General features: G+C 33.0%; 1 protein-coding gene across 1 annotated transcript in view; it reads right to left on the bottom strand.

Annotated features, from left to right (window-relative positions):
• The window catches only part of LOC143390060 (EGF-like repeat and discoidin I-like domain-containing protein 3), a 170,810-nt gene that overhangs the window by 139,467 nt on the left and 15,258 nt on the right, over nucleotides 1-16,085 (bottom strand). Inside the window, exon 3 of the mRNA XM_076842683.1 lies at nucleotides 7,739-7,768. Coding sequence (XP_076698798.1) covers nucleotides 7,739-7,768 — 30 coding nt within the window. The remainder of the gene's footprint in view (nucleotides 1-7,738; nucleotides 7,769-16,085) is intronic.

The raw sequence follows: 16,085 nt of genomic DNA, 5'->3' as shown, positions 1-16,085 counted from the left end.
ATACCTTGAGGGACTATAATAGATTATGTAATTACATATATGTTCAGAGATATATAGGTGAAGACACATACAGATCTTCATAGTATAAAGACACTATTTTTTCCTCCTTTGATTATTTCATTCTCAAGCCTAAAGAGAAAGATATAGAATATACAATCTTCCAAATTCCCTACTGGTATCACAATCTTGTTGTTCAACAAATTTTATCTTGTTAAAAATGTGAAAAACACCAGGTAGACAAAACAAGGATTTAAATTATAATCACCTTTTCCTACAGTTCAATATCACTGATACCTATCAATAAGGAAGTTTTGTTTTGTAAAAAAGAAAAAAAAGAAAAGTAAACACTAATTTGATCACTATATTCATGTTTTAGAAAACTAACCAGGCCATCTCTTCAGGGGTAATGATTTCTTCCCTATTACACTGAGGATCTACTCATTTTTTCTTTTTTGGATATTGTAGGAATAAACTTGTGTTTTTTATGTATTAAGTTTTAATGTTTAAGACTACATAAGATATATTATGAACAAGAGTATACTTGATAAAATAATTAGCAAAATTGATCAATGCAAAACGGGAAAAATAAGCATTTCTGTACAAGAGAAGGGAAATTTGTAACAAATGTAAGACAAACAAGAATAAGGATGCACAGCTCTATTTCAGACCCCGAGGAAATAAAGTACTAACATCAAAATGCAGAGCAACTCTTATTCATTAGAAAATAATAGGGTAAGACATCATTCCTTTTCAAAATGCATGAGTTGTAGAATAATTGAACATAGTCGGCCTTGCAGAATTAAATTCCACAAGAAAATGGGAATGAGAGCTAAAAGAAATCTGCAGCATAGTTAAGGGGAAAAAAACATAAACAAAAGTCATAATTTTTATAGGAGTAACAATGAATATTTCAAAAGTTAGAGAAAAATATCTAATCACTGTGTCCTGTTTGTAGCTGTACAGAATATACCTTGTTTTATTACTGGTTTTTATCTGCTAACCTACAAACAACTGCAGCATCAGATCTTTACTAGTGCTAGCCAGCATTCTATTATCTTTTTTAATGTGTAGATTATTAGTGTTCTTAGGTGTATTTCCTCAATGGCCAAACTGGTGCTTTAAATTATTAAAAATTTATTAAAAACTTTACAAGAAACTGTTTAAAAATTCTGAAACAGTGGTATACTCAATTACAATTATCTCCATTTGTTTGCATATCATAGAGTTCACAAGAAGTCTTTCTTTTTTTGTTTTTGTTTGTGTTTTTGTTTTCTGGCACTGGGGATTGAACCAGGGGTACTTAACCAGTGAGCCACATTCCCAGCCTTATTATTTATTTTTGCAACAATGTCTCACTAAATTGCTTACAGCTCTGCTAAATTTCTGAGGCTGGCTTTGAACTCACAATCCTCATGCCTCAGCCTCCGGAGCTGCTGGGATTGCAGGTATGTGCCATCATGCCTGGCTAAGAAGTCTTTTATACACTATTGTATCTGGGTGGTGACCTCTACCATCATGAATCATTGGGATCAAATTCATACACACAATTTTGTATATTAGAAAATTACTAACATTTTAATATTATAATTATATGCAGACTAGTACACTTTTTATAGTTTCATAGTTTAATACAGCTGTGATTGCCAGAAAGATTTTACCTTTTTAACAACAGCCATCCTAAAAGATGTGAAATAATATTTCACTGTGGTCTAAATTTTTACTTCCTTAATGATTAGTGATGCTTAGCACTTTTTCATATGCCTGTTGACCATTTTCTTGTCTTCTTTGTAGGAGATTCTATACAAATCCTTTGCTTACTTTTTTTAACTGTTTTTTTTTTATTGATTGATTGATTGTTACTGCATTGGAAGAATCCTATTTATATTTTGGATATTGTCCATAGTTTGGACATGAGATGTCCCTCAAAACTCATGTGTTAAGGAAGGAATGTTCAGACATAAAATTACTAGACGGAGAATTGTAATCTCATTGGTAGATTACACCATGTGATGAATTAATAATTTTAATGTACTACTCTGTGGTAACCGCAGGTAAGTGGGTCATGACTACAGGAAGAAGGGTCACTAGGGAGGTTTCCTTGGGGATTATACATGTTCCAACCCCTTTCTCTTTGTCTTTTTATGTCTTGGTCTCTCCTTTTCTGCATCGTGGCTGCCATGAGCTGAGCAAGTTTCTTACTTGTTTGCTTCCAGACCCTTCCATAATGACATTCTGCCTCACCTCAGGACCAGAGCAATGGAGTCCATCAATCATGAAATCTCTAAAAGCATAAGCACACAATAAACTTTTCCTCCTTTATGTGGTCCTTCCCAGGTTCACAGAGGTAACACAGAGGTTAACCTTGTATCAGATATATGGTTCATAAATATTTTGTCCCAATCAGTAGCCTTTTTATTTTGTTTATTGTTTTCTTTGCTATTCAGAAGTTGTTTAGTTTGATAAAATCTTACTTGTTTATTTTTGTTTTCATTGCCTGAGATTTTTATTGCAATACCCCCCAAAATCATTGTCAGTGTCAATTAGCTTTTGCTCTTTTTATTTCCAGGAGTTTTATGGTTTTAGAACTTATATTTAAATCTTTATTTAAAATTGATTTTTTGAATATGGTGTAAGATAAGTGTCTAGGGAACCCTTGCACATTGTTGATGGGTATGCAAACTCGTGCAGCCATATGCAACAGTATAGAATTTCCTCAATAAATTAAAGGTAACACTATTATACCCATGGATCCTCCTCTGGTTATATAAAATTTAAACTTAATAAGATCACTTTCAAAAACACATAGAAATATCTGTACTATCATTATTAACAATAGCCACCATATGGAAACTACTTAGTGACTATACACAGATAAATAGGGAAGTAACTTACAGAATATGCAAATATATGGCATATATTAGAATGTAATGTAATATTATTCAGCCTTAAAAAAATGGATCCTGCCACTTGTATCAACACAAATGAATCTAATTTGAAAAGCTGAATTCAAAAAGAGTAGAACAGTGATTATTGGGTATGAGTGTGGAGTTGAGAAATGGGGAGATATGTCACAGAGTATGAAATCGCACTTATATAAGAAGAATAAATCTAAAGTTCTAACATACAGTCTGAGGATAATAGTCAATAATATTGAATAGTGTACTGAAAAATTGCTATGAGGGTAGAATATAGATGTTCTTATTACATTCCAACAAGTAGTAATGATATGAAGTAAAGAATGCTGATTTGATAATAAAATGATTTCATCATTTATATATATATATATATATATATATATATATATATATATATATATGAAACATACCTAAGTATGTTTCATATATATATGAAACATACCTAAGTATGTTTAAGTATATAAACAATATAGAACATAAAAGGTTTTAGCTTTTACCTATGTCTGAAAGATTCCACTTTCTCCATACATATTTTTCATTATTATAAAAGTTAATCCAGTATTAATAGTGACTACTTTTTATGGAAACTGAAACTCAGTCCCTTGCCTGATATAAAAAAAAAGACTAACTAACTAAAAATTTCCCTCAAGCAAGAGATAAGAATAAAAAATAGGTGTTTTTTTTTTTTTTAAATTTGAGGTGATATAAACAAGTAAATTGTAGTTAAGTTAATTTTAACTATAGACACTGTTTATCTACAAGATCTACACTGTGTCATTTTCAGACTGATTTTGGTTTCATTTAATAATATTTTCTTGTTCTTGCCCTATTCTAAATGTCATAATAATTTTCTCAATTTGATAAATAAATGACATTTCTCAAGATGTAAAACTAATAAAACCATAGAAGTTAAGAACACTTTGAAAATTTAATTGGGAATAAGCTTCATTTAGTATACCTTATAGTTAATAAATTATATTTTATATAGATTATTTTAGCTTTAGCAATCAATTTTCTAATATAAATTACTTGATTTCTTAAAGAACATAGAATAAGTTTTGGAAAATGAAATAAAAGATAAATAAAAATTGTTTTTGTGCTGCTTAGAAGCAGCCACTGATTTAGCTTCATTGAAGAATGTTATTTACTGAAATTTAAACTTAATATGATCACTTTAAAAAAAATGAAGATCAGATATTCAAGTGAAAGTTGTTAATGTCAAACTTGTAAACCTAGCATTTCACATGAAAATACTTCTCCCTTCTCTCTCTCTCTCTCTCTCTCTCTCTCTCTCTCTCTCTCTCTTAAAAAAAAATATGAATCTCAGTGTGGAGCAAAGGCAGGCCGAGTTGGCCCAGTCAATAAACGCGGAGCCTGCACTGGGTCTGAGCTGCATCTTTAAACACACTGCACAACACCATCCCCCTATCACTCCATCGCTGAAAGCATCTGCCTCCATCTTGGAACCCCATAGTCACAATCTTTAGTTGTGGCAATTCTCAGCTTGGAATACTGGCTGGCCAGTATAGTGTCTTCAACCATGCAGGGACCCTATAAGTCTAAAGCATAAAAAACAGTAACGCTGCATATCCTCAGTGCTAGAAGGAAAGACACACGAACAGCATGAACAAACAAGGGAAAAAGGTTCCTCAAACAAATCAAGATACTACATTATTAGAATCCATGGTTAGCACAATAGAAGAAATGACACAGGAGTTCAGGATGCACATAATTAAAATGTTCTGTGAATTAAAAGAAGAGAACAAATATAGGCAGCAAAAGATCATTTCGATAAAGAGCTACATAAGCAAATACAGGAAGCCAATTATTACTTTAATAATGAGATGAAGGGTCTGAAAAACAAAACAAAACAAAAAAAAACAGAAATCTTTGAAATGAAAAAAACAATAAACCAAATTAAAAGCTCAACAGAAAGCACCACCAACAGATTAGACCACTTGGAAGATAAGACATCAGACAATGAAAGCATATTTTATAATCTCAAAAAGATTGTAGATCACCCAGTGAAGATAGTAAGAAAATCATGAGCAGAACATTCAAGAAATATGGGATAATATAAAAAGACCAAATTTAAGAGTTATTGGGATAGAGGAAGGCATAGAGTTCCAAACCAAAGGAATTACCAATCTATTCAATGAAATAATATTAGAAAAATTTCCAAACATGACAAATGAATTGGAAAACCAAGTGCAAGAGGCTTACAAGACACCAAATGCACAAAATCACAACAGATTCACACCAAGGCACATTTTAATGAAAAAGCCTAGCATACAGAATAAGGAGAGAACCTTAAAATCCATGAGAGAGAGGAATCAGATTACATAGAGGGGAAAACAATTAGGATATCTGCAGATTTTTCAGCCCAGACCCTGAAAGCTAGAAGATACTGGAACAACTTATACCAAGCTTTGAAAAGAAAATGGATGAAAATCAAGAATCTTATATCCAACAAAATTAAGCTTTAGATTTGATGATGAGATAAAAACCTTCCATGATAAACAAAAGTAAAAGAATTTACAGCTAGAAAGCTGGCACTACAGAACAGCCTCAGCAAAATATTCTATGAGAAGGAAATGAAAAACCAACAATGAAAATCAGCAGAGGGAGGTATTATACTAAAGGAAAAACTAATCAAAGGATGAACCAAGTCAGTTAAAAACCAAAAGTAAACAAGAATGGCTGGATAAAAATCATGTCTCAATAATAACCCTGAATATTAATGGCCTAAACTTACCAATCAAAAGACATAGACTGGCAGATTGGATTTAAAAATATACCCAACAATAGGCTGCCGACAAGAGACTAATTTCATAGGAAAAAACATCCATAGGAAATGTTGGGAAATATCATACCACTCACATGGACTGTGGAAGCAAGCAGGGATTTCCATCCTCATATCAGATAAAGTAGACTTCAAACCAAAATTAATCAAAAGGGATAAAGAGGGACATTTCATACTGCTTGAGGGAACCATACATCAACAAGACATAACAATTATAAATATATATGCCCCAAACAATGAAGCATCTACATTCATAAAACAAAAACTTGTCAAGTTCAAGAGTCAAACAGACCACAACACAATAATTCTGAGTGACTTTAACACACCTCTGTCACCACTGGATAGAATTTCCAAACAAAAGCTGATAGATTAGCTATACCCTAATCTAAAGATACTATTAGCTATTATTCTAATCTAAAGAAACTATAGAATTCAATAAAACAATCAATAATAGACTTAACTGACATGCATACAATATTTCATCCATCAACAAGTGACCACACTTTATTCTCAGGAACACTTCTCTAAAATAGATCATATATTATGCCACAAAGCAATTCTTAGCAAATACAAAAAAAAAATAGATTCTACTCTGCATTCTATAACATCATAATGGATTGAAATTAGAAATCAATGATAAAATAAAAAATAAAAACTACTTCAACACCTGGAGACTAGATAATATGCTATTGAATGAGCAATGGGTTGCAAAAGACATTAAAGAACAGATTTTAAAAAAATTCTTAGAGATAAATTAGAACACTGATACAACATTTCAAAATCTCTGGGACATTATGAAGGCAGTATTAAGAGGAAAACTCATTGCATGGAGTTCATTCCTTAAAAGAAGAAAAAGTCAACAAATAAATGAACTAACATTACATCTCAAAGCCCTAGAAAAAACTTTTAAGAGCCAAAAGCCGTAGACGACAGGAAATATTTAAAATTAGAGCTGAAATCCATGAAATTGAAACAAAAGAAACAATTGAAAAAATTGACAAAACAAAAAGTTGGTTCTTTAAAAAAATAATAAAGTGGATAAACCTATAGCCATGATAACAAAAAAAAAAAAGGAGAAAGCAAACTCAAATTACTAACATCCACAATGAAAAAGGAAACATCACCACAGACAATACAGAAATATAGAAGGTAATTAGAAACTACTTTGAAAATTTGTACTCTAATAAAATAGAAAAATACTGAAGGCATCCACAAATTTCCAGAGTCATATGATTTGCCCATACTGAATTAGGATGATATACACAATTTAAATAGATCAATTTCAAGCAAGGATATTGGAAGACACCATCAGAAGCCTACCAACCAAGAAAAGTACAGGACCAGATGGATACACAGCTGAGTTCTATATGACCTTTAAAGAAAAACTAAAACCAATACTCCTCAAATTATTTCATGAAATAGAAAAAGAGGGAACACTTTCAAACTCATTCTATTAGGCCAATATCACCCTGATTCCAAAACCAGGCAAAGATATATCTAAGAAATAAAACTTCAGACCAAGATCTCTAAAGAACATGGATGCAAAAATTCTCAATTTAAATTATAATTGTAAAAATTAAAATTTTAAATGAGTATTTGAGGAAAGAACAACTTTTTTATTTTTAAACCTGAATATATACCTAATACTGGTCTCATAGTTGCTATAGCAGTATTCTATCATAGATGGTTACATTTCTGGATGTTTACTTTATCATTTTTCTTTTTTTGATATTTTTATCATCCTCATATTATTTTGCTGTTTTATCTCAATGTTTTCATTTTCCAATTTTTCTCATTCTTTAATAATGATGTGCCATTTTTATTTATTTTTTTGTATTAGTTATTTTTTTATCTATTTCTTTTTATTCAGAAGTTTTAATCAACATCATTCTGTCTGGCACAGCATACTGGGTCCAAGACACAAAAAAGTAAATATGCTTTGCCCATTTTGGTTGAAGTATATATTATTGAAGTCATTAAATTAAAAAATGGCCTTTAATTTGTAACATAAGAACTTTACCTGCTGAAGTTGGCTCTTCTTCATCTGATGCTATGTTAACAGGAAAAGAGGTGAAGTTGGGGCAGGTAGAGAATTGAGGTAAGGGAAAAAAGGGGAAGAGAGAAAAAGAGATTGAACATAAATGTGTTTTACATATTCAAAAATAATCCCCTGACTTATAATTTTTTGCATACATTATAAATCATTCATTATTTAAGGACAGATTCCTGAGTATCTGTATCAAATTAAAATGTATACACACTTATTCTTTAATATACATATTTATTAGAAAAGACCACTGTGTTGTCTGAAATTTATTTTCATTTTTCTTTGAAAACAAGACTGATGTTAGTTAATATACATGTATAATCATAAACAATGTTGTTTAAAATATACATTGTATGTGGTACCCCCAACCATCAATTTTTTTTTGAGAGAGAGAATTTTTTTTAATATGTATTTTTCAGTTTTTGGTGGAAATAACATCTTTATTTTGTTTTTATGTGATGCTGAGGATGGAACCCAGCACCCTGTGCATGCTAGGCAAGCGCGTTACCACTTGAGCCACTTTCCCAGCCCATCATCAATTTTTTTTATTAGCAAAGAGTAATTAAAAGACATTGTCAATGGTCAAAAAATTAGGTATTATCTGAGAGAGAGTCAAAATCACTTTGGTTTTTTGTTAAATATGCAGATTCTAGCACACATACTCTCCTTTTCTCTTTCTCCTCTGTATCCTCTTTTGTTCTTCTCCCCAACCCTCTGCACCAAAAAAAGAATTCACACACATACACCACATACTTTAAGATTCAGTGAGGATGATTCCATGATAAGGACACAGGAACATTATATTTTAAAGGTTGACCCTAGGTGGTTTTCACTTATGTGTTCTGCAGCCCACACACACACACAGATAAATATGGATCTTAGAAAAGCAGAGGCCACAATGTGAGTATACAATTTATCCTAGAGTAGTGTTTCACAGCCCTGGTGTTGACAGAATGCCAAATTCTGTTGTCTACCTCAAACTAATTAAGTCTGAATCTCTTTAAATGGTACCAATTTGTAACCAAGATTGAGACATTACTAGATAATATCTACATAAGGTAAAATTAACTAACTCATTCAATAGTGAATCATTTGGGTTCCAGTTTTCAAACTAGAGATGTTTGAGAGAAGCAGGACTCCAAGGACAATAACCTTCCACTGCATGTACGTGTGAGATGGTGCAAGGCAATTGCTAGAGTGAAAAACACAGTTTAACTTTGCAGTGTTGCCTAAAACCCACCTATTCACCTTTCCACTTCCACCCATCCTCCAGGAGGAAGGCTTTCTGCTCTGGACACAAGCGCACTTTCCTGGAATATTACTGCTGAATTACATGATATGAGCCACTCCTATTTCACTTGATTCATGAAGTTTTAAAATAAAAATCGGTTAGCTGACTTGCTTACAAAGGAACTTTGTTCCCAGCTGATTTGTTAATCAAGGCATCCCTGTGCAGCCAGGGAGCGGTCTCCAGTCTTTTCCATTAAGGTTACATCTGCACAGAGCACACACTAGACAAGCTTACTTTGTGTCCTGACAGTATTTTCCTCTCACACTGTTTGGCTTGTCTCCTTGGCACATAAAGAAATAAAGAGAGCAAACACAGTTGGCATACATGGCGTAGAGAACATAAATATTTAAAAAGCTCTTTGCTGCTTTATCGTGTCCAAAATATATCATAACATGTTCGAAGAGGAAAGTCATTGGTAGCTTCCAGGAATTCCCTTTTAGGAAAATACCAAAGAGGCTTGCACAAGTGCTGAAATAGATGGGTCATTATAAAAGTCTGGAGATTCAAAATGGAAAAAATTAATAAACTTATAGTTACGATTGATCACTTTAAAATTTGAACTCATGTACTTCACAAAGCAATCAATGACCAACGGGACACAAATTAATAGAGGAAGTTACAAAGTTTGAGTGACCAAAAACTTTGTCAACAGTCAAAATGAATTTGAGATTATGTCAGTTTGACTTTAAAATCAAACTCTTACCATTATGCCTAACTCACCAAAACAGTGCTGATTCTGTGAATGCTTAAACAGGGAAATCTAAATGACAAAGAATTTATTAGGATTTGGGTACTGCTATTTACAAGTGTTGCCTCAGGATGGAAACTGGCCAAATCCCTGATAATGTTAGTTTTTTGTTGTTGTTGTGTTTTTAATTTTTTTTAGTTGTAGATGGACACAATACATTTATTATTATTTTTTTTAATGTGCTGCTGAGTATCAGTGCCTTACACATGCAAGACAAGCGCTCTACCACTGAGCTACAACCATAGCCCCTGATAATGTTAGTTTGATAAACAAAACAGCAAAAAGAAAGAGAAAATAAGCAAAAGAACAAAAATCTGATGGAGGGCTTGAGGAAAGAACTCTCTTCAAGTAATAAAGATATTTGGAAACTCCTCCAGATTTCTTACAATTCAGATATAAAACTACGCAGGTGAGATCCTGACTACTGATTAATAAAGCTCCCTCAGGACACAATAGCTAAGAAATGAAGGTAACAAATGCCAAAACTTTACTTTTCACTGTGGATATATAAGCAAGAATACTTAGATAGGAGGTAGCAAGCCCAAAATAAGGACAATTATAAACATATAGAAGTTATAGCAATCAGATCCTTTTAAATCCAAAGCCTATAGAGCATGAAGTGTTCTAAGTCATGGTTGAGCTTGCAATACTGGAAAGCATCTTTGTAACAAATTAACAAGATTAGAGTCAGCAGGTACACAAGTTTTCAGAGTCCTATTTTTGTACAGCATGTCCTTAATAATGCTTCCTTATAATATGAACATGTCACTAACTACTACTATTTATTCTATTAAATTATGCACACAGTCTCAAAACCACATACATTCCCAAGGGTTAGTAGTGGTATTAATTCTCAGCTTTAACTGTGTGGCAAAGACAGTAAACTATAATACTGAATGAAAACCTCTCGAACAATTAACAGGTGGCAACTAGAGCCCCAGAGTAATAATAAACCTCAAAGTGGGCACTAGTGGCCCATATAATGACATTTCAGTGAAACAAGAATCACAGAAGACATCGTCTTACTACCCAAATGATTCTTAACTCTTCCTATTTGCTGCTTAGAAGTCATGAAATCAACAATTAAAAGAAAAAACAAACCCTGAGTCTACACCACTGGGACTTCCTTTAATTCAGGCAACTAAAGCACAGGTACAAAGCAAAACAAAAATAAACAATCTAAAAAAAATGTTGTGCTGTACAAATTCAGCATTTAGAAGGATGTACTGAAATTTCTACAATGGAGGGAAAGAGACAGCAAAGACATGTAACTGATGCATAGGATTTAACTAAATATAGCTCTCCCATCTCCCAAAACAGAATCTCCCTGGGTATTTATTAAAATGCTATAGATGTACTTGCTTGAATTTTGGGTGGAAGCCCAGGCTTCTGCATTTTTAAAAAGCTCTTCAGGTGATTGTTATAAACAATAAATGTTGAAAAATATGACTGCAGCCCATCAAAGTTTTGTATCACTAGGAAAGAACTTTGGATCCAGCTGTTAGAACTATAGCAGCAAATGAGGAAGCTTACAAAAGCCCTTTGCAGTATATGCTGTAGTGGCTTCACCAACTTTCAATGCTTTTCATCTTGCAAATCTTTAGGTTTTATTGGATATCTCCATCAATACTCTGGGAGAAGATGACTCTCTTTGAGTTAGAGAGAGGCCTATATCTCAGAACTAACTAAATCTATTTCTTTTTGTTGACCATAGTCATTGGTCAACATATAGGTAGAAAATTATTTGCAAATTGGTTACAAGAGTCCCTCAGATACCAAAATCATGGATGCTCACATCCTTTATATAAAATGGCATAATGTTTGCATATAATCTGTGCACAACCTTCCTATACTTTGAGTACAATTTCTCTAGATCAATTATTATACCGAACATGATGATTCTTAACTATGTAAATAGTTGTGACAAGGAAAAATCTGTTCATGTTCAGGTCAGAAGCAATTTTCTGTCTGTGGCTGGTTGAATTCACAGAGGCAGAACCCACAGATGTGAAGGCCAACTGTATCCTGGTGGAGCTATATGTAAGGGGTGGGGGTTGGTGTGTTTGTATTGTGAAAGGCAACTGCAAAGGAAGAGCCTCCATTCTTCTGAGAAAGTGTCTGGAAAATTACTGCTTTTCTCTCTTTTTATATGTAGACAAGTAATCCTGTGACCCAGTAAGTAACTGGCAAACACCTTGTAAAAAAAACTGGGAACCAGCTTTCAAAGAAAGCTGATCCTGTTCAAAGGCAAGGTTCAAAAACAGAAAGAAATTGGATTCCTGATATTATTGAGCCATTGAATCATAGTCATGAGTTAAGACCTCTGGACTTATAGTTCTGATGAAAGATAATTCACTTTACTGTTTACCTAGTGTGAGCTGGGCTTTCTGTGATTTGCAACCAGGTGGAATTCTGCTACGACCTTAATCAGTTTTGTCGTTCCCTTTTATAATATATTAGGATACATAAGAAATTGATTATTTGAGGCAATTGAGACCAAAAGTACACACGGCCTGGGACTGAGCTTTCAGAGGGCAGACGGGACTCCAGGGCTTTGCTGCACTGCACTCCCCATCCTGCTTTGATACAATAGTCTGTCTTGTGACTTCAAAGTTAGTCACCACCTTTTCAGCCAGCCTAGCTGTGCTCATGTTCAAGAAGTGTGAAGGTGCTTGGAAGGAAAAAGCACTATGCAGACTCTTGTCTCATTCTTCATTTCTCCCCTTCCCCCTTTCTTCTATAGATTTCAACTCTGAAATGCAGCAACTACCCAAACCCAGTGGTCTGTATATTGCCCTGACTTCCATAAGATGCAAAACTCCATTAGCATCTTTGTTGGACAAACTTCTATCTGTGTGGTCTCAAGAATTTTTATATATTCTGTTTTTTTTTCTTTTTCATCCTTGTATGTTTTAAGTAAATTTGTATAACTTGGATATTCAACCTATTAAAAATAATTCTGTACCCAGTGTAGCCTATTATCAAATAGGAAAAGCTCATTATGAAATATAAAATATACATTTCTTACTATGTTATACTCTTTTATATATGGCTATTACTCAGTTTTTAGTGACTGATCATTTTATTGATTACATCATACATTTAGTTAATTGTATACCAAATATGCTTTACAGTATACAATTATCTATGCAATTGTTTCTAAAGCAAAGTAACAATAAATATGTAATACTATATCATGACATATATTTTGGAATGCTTTTATTCAACTGCAGTGAAACAAAAATAACAATTATGATATGTGTGCATGATAGATTATGCCTTCTGAGTTGTTAAATGCTATAAATGTGTGTATGTATGCATGTATATATTTTCAAGACAAAAAAAGCAAACAATCATTTCAAATTTGTGATCTCAGTCATTAAAATAGGTTGTGGAGCTGCCTCTGGAAGTATTCAGAAAAGTGTTCAGAAAAAGGTTTAAATTATTTGGTCCTGTTTTCTTGTTTCTTGACTAAGGATTTAAATGTTTAGATTACCAACTTCTTACATGTCAAAGTATGACAAAAACAGTGATTTTCCTCCTGGTTGAGATCTTAGACATCATAGGATGTAGTTGATTGTTCAGCCTCAGAATTGCAGAGTATAGGTCACAGTGAGACACAGCAGACGTTATATTTGTTCAAATATTATTCAGAGAATAAAAAAATTCTCTTCTTTATCAGACTTTTATGCATTTTTTGTTACTCTACTAGATTTGGGGGGTATCACCTATTTAAGTATACTTGATACTATATAATATATACAATATAGTCATGTATGCATGCAATTAGTATGTAGGTCTATTTGTATGTCTATTTTTGTTACTGTACTATATTTGGGGGTAGCATCTATTTAAGTACACTTGATACTATATAATATATACAATATAGTCATGTATGCATGCAATTAGTATGTAGGTCTATTTGTTTGTCTATCAATCTGTCTCTTTAGACTCAGTTTTATGAAAACAGGGATGAACTTTCTTTGCTCACCAGTTGATCTATAGTTTTTAGAACAGTTCCTGGAACAATGTAGGGATTCAAGGAATATGTGTTAAAAGAAAGTAAATTTGGACATATTTTTAATACAGTCCTATTACTTAATAAAGTTCAACTGCTCCATTATGCAACATTACTAAATATCTCAAAAGAGATGACCTTCTATTTTTATCTCTTTCATGCTATAAATCTAGGAAAAATTGTTTATATTGTTATAATTTATATAAAAATATGTAGGGACTGGGATTGTGGCTCAGTGGTAGAGCACTCACCTAGCATGTGCAAGACCTTGATCTTCAGGGTCTGGAAATTCAGCACCACATAAAAATAAATAAATAAAATAAAGATATTGTATCCAACTACAACTAAAAAATAAATATTTAAGAAATATATAATTTTCTTTCTTGATGCAGCAAGAAAAGGAATAATATTTAAAAAGACAATGTTATTCTAACAACCATTTGATCATTTCATAAAGAATTAAATCTGTAATTGTTAAACTTATTTTTACTTATTGTTTAACTTATTACTAAATTATAATTGTTAAAATCATCAAACTATAGTTTAATAATTACATAAATTCATTGCAATGTTCAGTAGTGACACAGCTTACACAGGTTTTATAAGCTACTTATACCATGAATCATTTTAACAGCAATTAGTAGTACATTTGTGTTTTTCTCATTTTAGAAAGAGATACAAATGAGTGAATGGAAGCTTTCATTTTATTCTTTTGCCAATGAGTAAAAAATGTAAAAGTTACAGATATGGTAAAACTGAGCCAAGAAAGCTGGAAAGAAAGTCGGCTCATGTAACCTGCTTTCATAACTTATTTGATATTAAAGGTCTTTGGAAACATAATTGGGACATATTTTGCTACTTAAAGGAAGGATTAATTATCCTTCATCTAGATGATTTGACATCAAAAAGAAAGCTATAACTCAATATTTTGATAGCTCTCAAGTATCTCTTATTTATTCCAGCTACCTTCCTTTCCTATCCAAATTCATTTCATCCTTGTAGACTAAATTCAAACCTCACCACCTTCAATTATTTAATACCCATGTCAGTCTCCAGTTTTATGTAGTTATCCCCTTCTGCTGGGAGCCATCAGCCAAGTAGGTATGACAATTTCCTTGCCAGCGTACCCCCATGTTTCTTTAGTGGAAGGACTCATGGAAATAGGACATTTTGCAGTGACATTGCATGTAAGGTGACCTTGCTCAAGGACCAGGGTGGATCCCTGTTTAGGGTGTTCCCGGTTTAGCATAATACAAGATTAGGGCATTCCCCATTTAGAATAGGGCGTATCCTGCTGCCTGAGTTCCTCTTGAGTTCTTAGGGTCAGACAGTATATTTGGGAGACAGAAGCCCAGTGGATATGGATTTGAGCAGAGAACGTGGATTTCCCCAGAACATGTTTGTAGATGGCTGGTGTGAGATCGGGAATAAAGAATTGCTATTTGAATCTACAAGCTGTGTGGAGGCTGGTGATTTGTGCCCAGCCATAGACTGCGGCACCCTTCCATCCTCAGCTAACTTTTAAACTATCACCTAAAGCCTGTAATAAACAAAAACAGCACATAATATTTTCTGGTCTTGTTTCCCAAGCTGGACATTATCCTTCTTTCAAGGGCAAATGGTTATGTTTTAATTTTGAGCCATGTATATAATTGGTACTGGGTAATATTTTTGGAAAGTTATCCAATTTTAGAGATGAGAAAATTAAGTCCAGTATGTGAATTTAATGACTGTTTTTACATTATTATTAGCCATGTAAAGTTGGGATTGGAAATTAAACCCAAGGTATCCTAAGAGAATTCATAAGCAAATAAAAAGAAGAAACTTGCAAGGGATAAAATAGACCAGAAGTTAATATAAAGGTTTTCTCAGATTTATCCATTTTCAATAAAATTAATAAGTTCATAATCTTTGTGAAAATTTAATACAGGAAAAGAGGAATCATTTTACAATGAGAATGCTGCCTAACATGCCTAGAGAAGACAGAGCCTGTGGTTGCCTGCCTGCTACATGTGAGTTGGGGATGGTCCCAGTACCACAGCATTTCCTTCCACCTGAGAGTGAGGAGCTAAGACCATCAGATTCATGTTCCAAGGATTTCTATTTTATTTCTCTGTGGGAAATTGGTCTTTTCAACCTCAATTCATTTTCCTAAGTCTAGACAAATGAGCTAATCTAAAAAGCCAATCTGTTAAAACCAAAGGAACAAAAAACTAAAAAATAATGGATAGATCCGCAATATTGGCACAAGTCTCAGTGAGTG

The sequence above is a fragment of the Callospermophilus lateralis genome, unplaced genomic scaffold (genome assembly GCF_048772815.1).
Source record: "Callospermophilus lateralis isolate mCalLat2 unplaced genomic scaffold, mCalLat2.hap1 Scaffold_147, whole genome shotgun sequence".
NCBI classification, from domain to species: Eukaryota; Metazoa; Chordata; class Mammalia; order Rodentia; family Sciuridae; genus Callospermophilus; species Callospermophilus lateralis.
This window is presented reverse-complemented; position numbering and strand designations above follow the sequence as displayed.